The sequence below is a fragment of the Eurosta solidaginis genome, chromosome 3 (assembly GCF_040869045.1).
Source record: "Eurosta solidaginis isolate ZX-2024a chromosome 3, ASM4086904v1, whole genome shotgun sequence".
Taxonomy (NCBI): domain Eukaryota; kingdom Metazoa; phylum Arthropoda; class Insecta; order Diptera; family Tephritidae; genus Eurosta; species Eurosta solidaginis.
Window position 1 is genome coordinate 238341379 of NC_090321.1, and position 14661 is coordinate 238356039.

Below are 14661 nucleotides of genomic sequence, written 5' to 3' on the forward strand. Positions count from 1 at the left end.
AAGGCGTTATCTGTTCTTTAGAACAGAACAAAATATATTTACAACCCTTGCGCTGCATACAAAAAGCGTAACACTTTTGGCAGAAAAGAAAACGCTACTAGTTAATTTCTATATAATACTGTTAATGGCATAAATCTATGAAGTCGATAATTTCTAAGAAAATTTTATAAGAGCATGTTTTGTATGAAAATAACGGTTTCCTGTGAAAATAGACGAAATTGGTTAGAAGCCACGCTTACATTTTATACGCAGCCTTCTGCCGTCTTTTAAGATGACAACTTGGGCTAAATTTCAAATATCTTCATCAAAATTAGTACTTGAGTCTACATGAATTTAAAAGATATTGGCATTGAAAATACTGGAAATAAGATTATAACCACGCCATCTTTTTCGATATCGAAAAATGGAAAAACTGACACAATGCATAAAAAATGCTGATAAACTGGTTAATCTTGGCGAGTGGATTAATTTTGTAAGCAAATCTGTTCCAATCTGGACGAGAAGAGATCGCAATCGATCATACTTCTGAATAGTCTCTCTAGCCACTTTAAGCTTACCTAACTAATTAAAAATACAGCCTGAAACTGCTGTGGACGTGTGAACCTCTGTCTCCCTTTTACTGATGCCCACCCATTCACGCAAATGTATTTGCGTTGTGTATTTACCTTCGAAGTACTGAATCTTTGGCTGGACTGCGTTTGATTGATAACTAATCGAAATATTTCCAAATAAAGACGCAATATTTTTTTCTCAGATAGTTTACATTTATTTCAAAAATCACATACATATTTCAGTTTAACTCAAAGAATTACATCTATTTAAAAATTAAATTTATTTTCTTAACACTACAGTACTCAATTCATATCTCCTTAGTTTTTCACTGTCAACGAAACAATCAAGGATACCAAATTCGCATTTCTCGCCTCCCATGGCACAGTCATATCATAAAAGTACCGTTGTATAAATGTCCAAACATTCTCACAGATTGTCGGATATTTAAGACCACAAGTATGATAAATCTTATAGCACAAATCTAGAGCTTGCAGGAAAGATTGCATACAATAGAAATTATTTTCTAGAGCGACGTAGATTTTCGATATCGTACACTCATTTGGCATTATTACAACCAAAAATGGATGTGTGGAGCGATTGATGGGTCCAAACTTACGATTATACAAATCTAAGCGTGATTCATAAGATTCCAATGAACTCAAACGCATTACAAAGGATTCAATGCTATCGGTGACGTTGGCGCGTATGCTCAGCTTACCATTATTATCTTTGAAGCGGCCAGTGGTGGGTAGTAAGGCAATTAAGCCTACAGCAAAGACAAAATCTTTTTCATCTGAAATGAAAAAATATATATATGCACTGACGGTTAAATATATGTTTAAATATATCTTTTTTTTAACAACCAGCAGGCCTTTAGGTTGCTGCCTTTCTTCGTACCAAATTTGTATCGAAGCTAATTGAGCTTTTTTGCTGGAAACAATGCAGCCAGAATATACACTTTTTTCGCTCAATGCTTAACCCCATAGCATTTTTTAATGCCTCCTGTTTTTATGACAAGGGAATGGGCCGGAGAAACTCCCCAACTCAAGAAAAAAGCATGCTGCCATATGGTGGTGTGGTGATATAAGGTGAACGGCCAAAAGGTCAATTAACGTTATGACCCCCTCAAATAGTCGCAAGATCAATTGACCTTATTACCACTTCGAAATTCATGAGGTCAATTAGCTTTTTGACCTTTTTTTTGATATTGACTTTATGACTACCTGGGAAATTTTTGGTCTAAAGTCAATTGACGTTATCCCCTTTGACCTCATAGCAGCCCTTCAAGAAAAACTGACTGAATTTTTTGCAAGCTGTTTTGGAAAACTTTTGCGATAACCTTTGAGAAAATTTGAAGGCTAGCTATGCATGATCCACTTAAAAAGCCCAGGTAATTGCCACAGAATGGCCTCTAGGTAAACGTTTAGAAATTTTAATGGAGGTCCGTTTTTCAAAGTTAACTACCAAAAGCTGGCAACGACATGCTTCTATGCGACTTCCGGGCTATGGGCCTAACGTACTTCCTCCTTCAAACCCTAGGGAGAGTTCTGGACGAATGATAAAAGTTCTTGTAAAATCCAAGCTATCATAGTAGCTACCTTCTTCACTCCCGTCCTTCCGACCTGCTATTTCTACGAGCTTCGGTTCTTCACTGCCGCTGCAAGTCACCCCTTTATTAATCTATTGCCGCCCACTTCCACACCGCTAACCAACTGTCTAGTTACTATCACCATTCCGGGTTACCTCAGTTCTTACGCTACTCTTGCGATCGTTTCCTCTACTAATGCCGACCACCGATCATCCTCCCCAATAATAATTTCCGATACTTTCCGCCTCAATCCCTTTATCCGTCGCGTAAAGAGAAGCTACCCGCTCTGTCCTCTTCTCGAAGGACACTTTAAGCCGTGAATGTGTCTTCGATTTGAGCGCTTAAATACTGTGTCTTTATTCAGTGGAAGCTGGAGGGACCTCTACTTGAAATTGGATTGATTGAGTGACACTGCAGCCTTTCACATAACCCATTTTATAACTTTTTCTTGTTCTGTTACTGGATCTTAGTACTACTAATTGGACTTATTATTGTTTCGGCTTTTTGTGTTGGGGCTGCATTAGACACCGCGGTGAAATAATCAAACAAGAATACCAATGGCCACTTCTATACAATTTTGTTAAACCCTGGTAAACTGCCAGATGAGCTACTCAGGTCTTACGTCACGTTATTAAAAACAGTCTCATTTTATACACAGGGCTAATAATAACCTACGATATCTCATAGAAAAATTCAACTACACTCACCTTTACTTGCCATGCCCATTTTAAAGTATTTGTACAATTTTTTTAAATCTTCATGATGAACTTTCTTATCAAATTGTGGCGTAACTCTCCTTATATATTCTTCCCATTTGCAGATTAACAGATTTTCTTTGTCCGGGTAGACATGACGAAAATCGATTTTATACTGCAAGGAAGATAAAATTTGAGAATCACAGTCAAAACACATATTGTATCATACATACCAACTCTGCTGCGCGCGGATCTGCCAACTTTGACCAATTACTAAGCAAGTCCGCTAGACCGCTTTGCTGTAATTCTTTATTCCGCAGCGCCCATGTTTGTATCCATTTATCGCATACTTCCTCCCAGCTGAAGTGATCGGTAGTTAAAAGTTGTTTTAATGCAAGTGCCGTCATTTCATCTACGCGTGGCACAACTCCTGGTAAATCTTGTGGATACGTCGACATAGTATCATCTTCGTCCATTAAACTATTGCTGGTACTAGTGTTTATTTCTTCTGGCATTTCAGCATCAAAACTGCATTCATCATCATCGCTCGTGCGTATCATACGACGACGTTTAACATTCTCATTGGAGTAGCGTTGATAGAGACGTCCCAATGGGTTGCCTTTGCCACCGCGATAGATGAAGTAGTAGTCCTGTAGAATGGAAATGGTAGTTTAATAAAAATTATCTTTTTGAGCTGATATTAGTTCATCTTAGGAAAGCAAAATCTTTTCTAGTAATAGTTTTTGTTTTTTTTTTTTTTTGGATACAATTAAGACCCATATAGCTTGCTATTTAAGTATATCTTCACTTAAAAATCATGACAAAGATATTTCGGAGCCTAAAAGCATGCTGCAATAAGTCAATACTGCATAAAGTACAGTAAAATCGCCAAAAACAACAAAAAGCACTTGTAAAACTTAATGCAGCACTACATGCGTAACGACATTATTTCAATCGGTTGGCAATAGTATTGAAACTGTCAAAAGGTTTCTAGCCATACGTGTATAATAGGAAATTCGCGTGCATGGGCTGATTGTGGAAAGCGTACTTTCGGAAATTTAAGTTGCCCTTACCCTCATTAGTCGAAATGTGTATGGCCCATAACATCAGTTACTAATAATAGGTGTGTCCAAGAGGTGACCAGTTCCATCAACCGACAACGACCAATGTAGCTAGTCAGATCACCAAATTATTATCCAGACTTGTGGTATGTATTGAGTTCTCAAACTACTCGAATAATAACGAAAATAATACGATCACTGCTAAGACGAACAGATAAAGTTGGCTATAGAGCAACTGGGGTGATCTGTAAGTCTATGTCCAGCACTTTAAACAACCCGACTAAGATTCTGTGTCAACTGAGTAGCGATTCATCATTGCGTTTACTTCCAGTGTAGTTATCAGTTTTAGGAAGAAAAGTTCCTCCGGAAATCAAAAAAACCATGAAAAATCTGGCGTTTCAAGCTGTATAATGTAGAAGGGTTTTCCATTGTATTGAGCTGTACCACATGAACTTCCATTGGACAATGGACCCACGAGTGCGACAGTCAATTAGCGAGAGGAATCTCGCTACACGAGGATGTGTCTGTCCAGCGTTTTTTAGCTCACCCCAAACCTACTGTACAAGAGCAGACCATAGGTGTCTAGCGGAGCAGTCCGAACAGCTATTAAATTTTCCACCTATCCACCGCTTCTTCATGGCGTTCTCCGCTTGAAAGTAATCCACTACTCTAATTAGATCCTTCCCCAAACTCTTCTCTCAAGGAATTAAAGGTTCTGAAATGCACAAGGGGAGCAGTTTTGAGGACACTTTTGACTGTCCTGAAGTATAAGTTGGTAAAATTCTGGAGTGCGAAAAGTCATAGTGCCCGGGCCGCAGCTTTCTCTCCGCAATATACATTGGATATATATTGAATATATATCCATTCAAGCGAGGGAGAGTCTTGTTCTGAGTTCGCCTCTGATATCAAACAGCCCTGCCCGCTGTACGGAAATAAATATTATCTTTAATTCCCACAGTGCTCAGTAACTTCCCCCACCAACAGCTCTCGATTGAGTACTCAGGGCAAACATAGGCCAAATTGTTTATGCTCCCAGCAACTAGAGCAGAGAGGACCAACAAACTCTCATTTGGTAGTAAAAGCGATATTGTGGACTACGATATCACCTAAGTAAATTAAATCCTTTGGATATACAAATATGTCGTTCTTGTAACCAAGAGGATGAGTTTCCGGTTCACATTCTCTGCAAATGCGCCGCTTCGCCAAGCCACAGACTCTCCCACCAAGGTGGCGTGACTAGTATTCCCTTCGTGATATGTGATAAAAAGCCTGAAGAGGTAGTTAAATATATTTGCAGCCTACACATAATATAAGTCCAAATCTTAAGTCATAATAAGTCAAAATGTGTACGTTAAATTTGACTCACAGCTATCATAACCATTACTAATAAATATAGATATGTATGCCTACACTTACCGCTGCCGCCTGCTCGTTTGGAAAAATTGCTATAATATCACTCAAAATTTGTCTTAAATCCTTGGGGCTTAACGTCTCACCTTGACGCATTACATCCGCAACGACAAGACGTACGATTTCATTGCGTTGATGATTTTCCAGGTAACCATTTTTTTTGTAAAACTTTTTAATGCGCTGACCAACTTGGGAATTATGAAGAACTTTAGCTGTATCCTAAAAAGAGAAACGAAAATTTAGGAAAAATTGTTTAAAATGAAAGTTATTAGATTCCCAGTAAATTCACTGCTCGCCCATATGCTTAAGAGGCTTCAGCGTGCACCTACCACTTTGGGACAACTCATAACCAATGGCGGCCAAGTATCGGCGCTGCTTCTTAAACCAAACGTATTATTAGTGCTACTGCTCTGATTGATGCTGCTACTGCCACCGACGTTTGTAGTTAAGCTGCTACTTGCATTTCCCATGCCATTGTCACCATCGCCAACTAAGCCGCCCGCACTTGAATTACCCAGTCTACTTGTTGATAAAAATTGCTGCTGCTGCTGCTGCTCGACATTTATGGATTTTGTTGATGCTCTCGTTGATGTCATTGCTATTGCTGCTGCTGTAGGTAGCGTTGTGACTGTTGCCGTTGTTGTTGTTGTTGCCTGTGTTGTACTTAATGTTGCCATTGTGTGTAGTTTTGGCGATTTGGCAGTTTGTGTCATCAAACTGAATGTCGGCTCTAATACAACAGCTGGCATATTATTGCTCATGCGCGTTGTTGTACCACTAATACCAGGCAACAAACTTAAAAATTCTTCAGCCTGGGTTGAATGAGGGCGTTTCATAATGGTTGCTGAACCAGTTGTTGTAGTAGTTGTTGATGGTATTCCTAATGCATTTGTTGTTGCTAAAGCTGTTGCCATGTTGCTTGGTTGAACGGTTAGTGTTGCTGCGGCATTATTACTATTGCTGTTGTTGTTAGTTGTATTGATTGTGCTTGTTTGTTGACTGTTTTGAGGCGTTTGTAGTTGGTGTAGTGATTGCACCGAAATAGCTGGTGCCACAATAGAAGTGGGCGTCTTCTTGTTTAGCATATTTATAGGCGCAACCGTTTGCGTTTGTGTGACGTGTGCATGGCTTTTTTCTGATGTTGAAAGCTAAATATTTGAGAAAGGAGCATCGATATTTTTTCTTTTTTGTAGAAAACTATGACACCGAAAAAAGAGCACTAAACTCACCTTTTCCTTTCGCCAAACAAAGAGCTTTTCACGGAACTCAGCACGATAGCCTAAATGTCGTATGGCGGTGTTTATGTCGTCCACAGTAAGATACAGTAAGCTGCGGAAAGTGATATCATTCACTATTTACAGGGAGGGATGATAAATAAAAGAAGAATACTATTAAAGTAAAAACGTTTAATGTTTGCTAAATTTTACTTTTAGCTGACTTTGAATATTCATATTTGTTTGAGTATAGAGTCTGCTCACTTTATTATATCATTCCAATTTCGGCGACTCTCCCAAGCTTTGTAGTTTGTATGTACATATATACTATGAAGGTGTTATGTCAAAATTAACAATAACAAATCAACCACTTGCCAATCACAAAGCCAAAAACTGTTTGATAACAAATCAATAACCTGTAGATTATAAACTTATAACAAATGGATAAATCGCCGATAACAAACAGATTCGCCACCCATAACAAACAAATAACAAGCTGATAATTCGTTGATAACAAGCAGATAACAAACCGAAAATTCGTCAACAACTAACCGAGAACTCATCGATAACGGACCAATAACCTGTCGATAACAAACTAATAACAAACACATAACTCGACCACAACAAAGTAATACCCCGGCAATAACACATAAATATCAACACGATACCACGTCGATAACTAACGGATAACAAAAAAAAAACTTGTCAATAACAAACTGAGAACTTCTCGATAACGAACCAACAACCTATCGATAAATAACTTATAACAAACCGATAACAAACCAACAACAAGCTGATAAGTTATCTTTAACATGTCAATAAAACACCTATGACAAAACGGTAACAATCCGGAAAAGACCATCAACATCAACAAAACGCCCCAAAACCTTCGCCGCTATAACCAAAGGGGATAAATACAATAAGAGGCGTCACTCGTTATTTTTTTGGCATTTACTCGATGTATACTGAGAGATAGTCGCTACTTTTTTTTGGGCGAGATGTTTATAAATGTCTTCTATAGATTTTCGTGGGGTATTTGTGTTTATTTTTCGACTGTATTTAATTAATTTAATTCTCTTTCCAAAAATCACAGTTGCACAAGGGGCCTACACGGCATGGATAAATGCGAGACAATTAAAAATGTCCCTCTCAGAAAACATTCGGCATCAATTTCCAGCGAGATACTCGCCACAAACTAACGAGTGACCGCTCTTATTGTATTTATCCTCTTTGCTGTAACAACAATAATATCGGTTGATCGTACTCGTCTTTGGTAAGTAGTCGATGCGAGGCAATCTCCTAGAATTTGGATCAAGGAATTTAACAGTTCCCGAAATGGATCTATACAACGAGCTTTGGCAGTTGTCTAAATTTTTTCTTTCTTCTATTCTAATTAAAAAATTTTTTCAATTAAGAAAAAATTTATCATAAGAATAATAATGATAAAAAATTATTGTTAGGCCTTGAGCTCGATTCGAACCCGCGATCTTACAAATCAGTAGGCCGATATAACAACAAAAAAAAAAAGATGGTTTTTATGTTGTTTTGTTCTATGCATACAAACATACAACCTTCTTCTATATATATATATAAATAAGTGCACATTTTTGGTGTTACTTTATAACTTGAGACCGGCTCCACCAAATTTCTACGGGGTTAACATGTAGATGGTTTCTGTAAAGTTTGATTGAATTTGGTCGAGCGGTTAATGAGATATATCACACCAAGCTACGGCTACGTTTCATACCAATAGTGGTGCTTATTTGCATAAGTTAACCCGTTGTGGGTTTAAAACTTAAAAAAAATTATTTTTTTGCCGGCTTATGCCGGTGTTTTTCACTTTATTACTTTTACATGAGCAAAATACAACTGAAATACAACTGAACTTCAACTGAACTTAAAACTATATTAGTATGGCTTTTTATTAATTCTCAGCGACGGCCCAATTGCAGCGGCGTCGCATCGTTGTTGTTATTTTCATATGTTGCAGTGGTATCGTATCACTGCCAATGTTCCCATCCGCTGCTGACGCGCGGTTGACGTTTGTTGGATGCTCGTATAGAAATATGAAGCTAAGGTATGCGCAGTACTTGCAGTGTGAACTATGTTCCCACGGAGCGGTAGTGAGGCATCAGCATTTATTTCATATGCATGCGCGTTTTGTAACTGGAGTGAAGAATGCAGGTGGCTTATGTTGTTGATATCATGTCACCAGTAATGTTCCCATGATGTGAATATGCTTAGTCAGCGTTTATCGCATTCTCGTGTGCTGCGATGTGACTTAGAGAATGCAGGCAACCCACTATGTGAATGTTTGTGAAGTTTGAATGTGTGTGGTGTTAACTCCTCCCCTCTTAAAGACGGTTGTCCTCGATCGTCTGAAAAATTTGAAAAGTCCTTACTTCGGGTACTGGGACTTGGACTTGCCTGGTTGTTTCTTGGCTCTGGCTGCCTTGAGTGATTGATTGTAATGGTTGCTCTGTAGGTTTATTTGTTTTTTTTCCTGCAGTGCCTCTTGAGGCTGGCAATGACAAGGATAACTAGGATTATGGTAATCCCTGAGAATATTCGGTTGGCCGTGTTTTCTGTTTGGAGGGACTGGATTTTTATAGTGTTGTTCAAGTGTAACTCGCTAAGGGCTTCGAGTGACAAAAGTTTGGTGAAGCTCTCCTCCCTTGGATTTGGCTGTGCTATTGCTGGCATCACCCTTAAAGGAGGTGTTTCGAAATTCCTATAAGTTCTGCCGTTAGCTATTACCGTCTCATTTTTGAAGTTCAGTATATAGGTGCCATTTATTTTGCGCATATCTCCGCTGATACTTATATTGCCATGGTAATCGTTAAGGAATAGTATTCCTGGGGCAATTAGCTCGTCTCTTGGTATGTGGTGGCAATTTATCATGGGGCACGAAGAATTAAGGCTTTTAATTAGGTTAGTTATACAAAAGTCATTTTTTAAATCTAACAATTCGTCTTGCTTACAAATGCTAATTGAGTTATATTTTTTACAACTAGTTTTTATTCCGAATATTTCTTCTTTATTTTGAATAATATTATTGAATTTTAAATTAATCATTATATCTTTTTTTATTACTGATTTTATAATAAAATTGTTATAAATTACTTCCGTAGTTAATGGAATTTTCAAGACGTACAAAATAGAAGTTGAGTTGCTTAATACGCTAACTTCGGCTAATTCTAGAGCCTCTTCCATTGTGTTGAAGGGCATATTTTCCTTATTAAACTCCTTAATGGATATCTCAATTTCTTTCCTATTCAAAATCATGGAATTTATTATACCTAATCTAGCCCATTGTATGGCATGTTTTATGTTAATTATTTCTTCTTTTATAAGCCTAATTTTATTTTGTAAATTTAAAGCGATTTCGTTTACAATTACCTCTTCGTTCTGAAAGGTACTTAATATATCGTTAGTGATTTTCGTTAGATTATTTATCTGCTGCTTAAAAGCATTGTTTATATAATATTGCTTATTATTATTGTTAATTAGTTTTTCTAAATTACCATTTATCATAATTAGGTCGTCATGATCTGGGTTTCCTGCCAGGTATTTCCAGGCAGTGCCAAGGATATCTAGGGATCTTCTTTGTCTGGGACTATGAGGGGGCTCTACGATTTCCAACATTTCAATAGCTTGTTGGGCCTCGTGTTGCAAGGTGGGATAAATAGGATTTTCGGTGGTTAAAACTTTGTCTATCATCTCAGTAATGTTTTGCAGAACTTGACGGTAGACTGCGGTATCAATGATGTGGATAAAGTTAAGGGTGCCATCCTTGATTTTGGAGAAACCATTATCGATGGTTATTAAGTGGGATGAGGAATAGTCGTGAATTTGGACTTCTCCCTGGGTAGTGCAGGCGAGTAGGCTGGAGAAAAAAAAAAAATAAATAAAAATTTTGGCGTGTTAATCGATGGAAAATTCGTTACATGGAGGTAAGATAAGAAATGAGAAAAAGTGATTTTTCTTCTTTAAAATTTTTTTTTTTTTTTTTTTGTTATATTTTTATCAGCTCCTTATCAGCCCTTTGTGCACCGTCTTCCCTGATTGGGTTATGACTGTGGAGTTTCTGTCTTCTCTGACGACCTCTTTCCTGTACCTGGGTGTAAGCTTATTGCCTACTCTTTTGTTTATTCTGACATAGATGATGTCATTGGGACTGTAAATTTTGAAGATTGATCTTTTTTTATTGTGGAATTCTAAATCTTTTATTTGTTTTTCAGCTAAGTTTTTTTATGTTTTCTTGCCTGTGGTTTTCCAGTTGTTCGGGGTCGGTACTTACAGTCCTTCCGAAAAATACTTCTATTGGTTTTCTCTTAATTGTCGAATGGATGGAATAATTGTACTTGCAGAGTGATCTGTTAAGTAGATCTTCGAAGCTGTCGTGCGTCCTTTCACTTTTCACGCATCGCATTATTTCTGAAAGGGTGGAATGGAAGCGTTCAACCTGACCGTTGACAGTACTGGTGTAAGGGGGTGTCTTGTAAATCTCTATTCCGTATTGGTTTTCGAGCATAAAGGTTATGGTTACAGAGTTTAAGGATTTTTCGTTATCAATAACGATTTTTTCTGGGATACCAAAAGAGGTTAGCAATTCTTGAAGGGGTTGTTTTATATCCTCTGTCGCCCTTGATCTAAGTACTTTCGCTTGGGCGTATTTAGAGAATTTGTCGATGGCTGTGAGGATAACCTTATTGTTTGTGTGATATATATCGATATGGACAATGTGTCCTGGGTAATTGGGAATTGGGGTTGCTTGTATGATTGGGGCAGTCGGATGTCTTTCGTACTTATTTTCATTGCATGTTTTGCATTGTTTTGTGATTCTTTTTATTTTAGCAGTCATTTGCGGGAAATAGCATTTATCTAAAAGCTGTTTTTTATTTTCTATTGCATTTCGATGAGCTCTATTATGCTCCTTTATGATTTCTGTTTCTTGTTCCGCTTCGTTAAAGATATCCTTTATGAATTTGCGGGTATAGAGTACTCTGTATCTGCTAAAATGAGTTTGGTATATTGTTTGGATTTTTCCCAGAATGCTATCTTCGGTTCTTATGCAGTTTGTTGTTGAAGGATTTAAGTATCGTTTAAGTAGGGTGGTGAGAGTTTCCTCCGTAAAATCTCTTTCGATTATGATATGACGGTGGTAGGTGGGGAAAATTTTCTTAAATTGGTATGAAGGAATTTCTCCTACTGAAATAAAAATTTGGTTCTTGAATGCATTGATGGGTGCATCGGTGTAGGGAATAAGGGTTTGACCTGAACTTTCGTCGCTGTGTTGGGTTGGTGTCAATGAATTTATTTCTTGTGGTGGTCTAGAAAGTGCGTCCGCTACGACGTTTGTGTGGCCGGGCTTGTATTTGATCTCATAGTTGTACTCCTCCAAGATGGCTTTCCATCTCTTCAGTTTGCTATTGTTGTTCTTGTTGCTGAGGGCATATGTAAGAGGTTGGTGGTCTGTGAAAATTTTGACTACGGCAGGGCCGTAAAGATAGCTTCTCAAAGATTTGAGGGCCCAAATGATGGCTAACATTTCCTTCTCATTTGTTGCGTAGTTTTCCTCGGCCTTTGATAGGGTTCTAGATATGAATAGAATTGGTTTATTATCTTGTTCAAGCACTGCTCCTATTGCGTAATTGGAGGCGTCGGTAGTTAGATGGAATTCTTTACCAAAATTGGGGTATTGTAACATCACGTCGTTGGACGTAAGCGTCCTTTTTATTTTATTGAAGGCATCTATTGCTTCGTTGTTCATGGTTATTGCTGTTTTTGCAGATAAATGTTTACTCATTCGTCCTTCCTCCCCTCTTAAGATGAGAGTAAGGGGTTTTGCTATTTTGGCGTAGTCCCTAATGAAACGTCTGTAAAACCCAGACATGCCTAGGAAAGATCTGAGGTCCTTTAGTGTTTTTGGTATAGGTACCTTTTCTATTGCTTCAATCTTTAATGGATTTGCTCTAATGCCGTCTGCAGTGACTATGAATCCTAAAAATTCTACTTCCTGCGCGAAGAATTTGCATTTGTCTAGCTGGATTTTCATATTGGCTTGCTCTAGTGTATCGAAAATTATTTGTAAGGATTTAGCATAGTCTTGTTCTGTCTTGCTGAAAATTATGATATCGTCTATGTAGACGTGACACAACTTCCCTATGTGTTGCCGTAGTATATCGTCGAGGGTGCGTTGGAAAATTGATGGTGCGTTTTTCAGTCCGAAAGGGAGTCTAGTAAATTCATATTTTGCGTTGTTTATGGAAAATGCGGTTTTTTCGATATCTGATTCTTTCAGGGGTATTTGGTGGAATCCGCTTTTCAGATCGATGACGGAAAAGAACCTATTACGTCCTAGTTGCGCTAGTACTTCGTTTATTTCGGGGATGGGGTACCTGTCTGCAATAGTAACCGAGTTGAGCTTCCTGTAGTCAATTACTAGCCTGTATTGTTTATTTCCTGCAGAGTCTGGTTTCTTGTTAACGATCCAAACTGGGGAATTATAGGGGGAGTGAGATGGTCGTATAATCCCATCTTCGACAAGTTTATTGACCTGTTTTTCGACCTCATTTTTTAGAGACATTGGATAAGGGTAATATTTGGTGTAAATTGGAGAGTCGTTTGTTGTACGGATTTCGCCGACGATTCTAGTGGTGTATGTTAGTTTTTTATCGGGTTCGGCGAATAATGTGGGGAACTGTTGCACTAAATTACCGATAATGATTTTTTGTTCTGGATTCATATGTTCAGTTTTTATTTCTATGTTGTTCACTGACTTAGAAATTTGTTGCTTAATGGGGACTTTTATTTTGTTTTCTATAAGCATGTAGTCATTAGAGGTGTAAATAACAGCTTTGAGTTGTTTTAAGCTGTCGTTGCCAATTATGGCGTGAAAGGATTTCAGGGTTGGTAGGATAAAGAACTTTAGCTTTTTATCTCTAAGGCCAAAAAGGTTAAGTTCGGTATGATGTGATACCCTTATTTTTCCGCCTACGGAGTTTGCAAAGAACACGCTGTCATTTGGTTTAGGGTTTGTAACTAACGCGGGCTGAATGTAATTTTTGTTTGAACCAGTGTCGATAAGGAATTTAAGTATTCTGCCATCGCTTGTTTTACATTCAAAGTAAGGAAGCGATGAGGGAGTTAATCTAAACAAGTAGGGAAGGCTAAGTTCGGGTGCAACCGAACATTACATACTCAGTTGAGAGCTATGGAGACAAAATAAGGAAAATCACCATGTAGGAAAATGAACCTAGGGAACCCTGGAATGTGGTTGTATGACATGTGTATCAAATGGAAGGTATTAAAGAGTATTTTAAGAGAGAGTAGGCCATAGTTCTATGGATGGACGCCATTTAGGGATATCGCCATAAAGGTGGACCAGGGCTGACTCTAGAATTTGTTTGTACGATATGGGTATCAAACGAAAAGTGTTACTGAGCATTTTAAAAGGGAGTGGGCAATAGGTCTATAAGTGGACGCCTTTTCGAGCCTTCGTCATTAGGGTGGACCAGGGGTGACTCTAGAATGTGTTTGTACGATATGGGTATCAAAAGAAAGGTGTTACTGAGCATTTTAAGAGGGAGTGGGCATTAGGTCTTTTGGTGGACGTCTTTCCGAGATATCGCCATTAGTGTGGGCCAGGGGTGACTCTATAATGTTTGTACGATATGTGTATCAAACGAAAGGTGTTACTGAGCATTTTAAGAGTGAGTGGGCATTAGGTCTATAGGTGGACGCCTTTTCGAGATATCGCCATTAGGGTGGGCCAGGGGTGACTCTAGAATGTGTTTGTACGATATGGGTATCAAATGAAAGGTGGTAATGAGTATTTTAAAAGGGAGTAATCCTTAGTTCTATAGGTGGACGCCTTTTCGAGATATCGCCATAAAGGTGGACCAAGGGTGACTCTAGAATGTTTGTACGATATGGGTATCAAACGAAAGGTGTTACTGAGCATTTTAAGAGGGAGTGGGCATTAGGTCTATAAGTGGACGCCTTTTCGAGCCTTCGTCATTAGGGTGGGCCAGGGGTGACTCTAGAATGTGTTTGTACGATATGGGTATCAAAAGAAAGGTGTTACTGAGCATTTTAAGAGGGAGTGGGCATTAGGTCTTTTGGTGGACGTCTTTCCG

General features: G+C 38.3%; 1 protein-coding gene across 1 annotated transcript in view; it reads right to left on the minus strand.

Moving 5' to 3' along the window:
* Positions 1-758: 758 nt before the first annotated feature.
* Positions 759-14661, minus strand: part of LOC137247035 (uncharacterized) — a 33292-nt gene continuing 19389 nt past the window's right edge. The window contains exons 2-7 of the mRNA XM_067778102.1: positions 6536-6657; positions 5636-6454; positions 5313-5525; positions 3069-3485; positions 2848-3010; positions 759-1345 (exon numbers count right to left, since the gene is read on the minus strand). Coding sequence (XP_067634203.1) covers positions 870-1345; positions 2848-3010; positions 3069-3485; positions 5313-5525; positions 5636-6454; positions 6536-6657 — 2210 coding nt within the window. The 3' untranslated portion in view covers positions 759-869. The remainder of the gene's footprint in view (positions 1346-2847; positions 3011-3068; positions 3486-5312; positions 5526-5635; positions 6455-6535; positions 6658-14661) is intronic.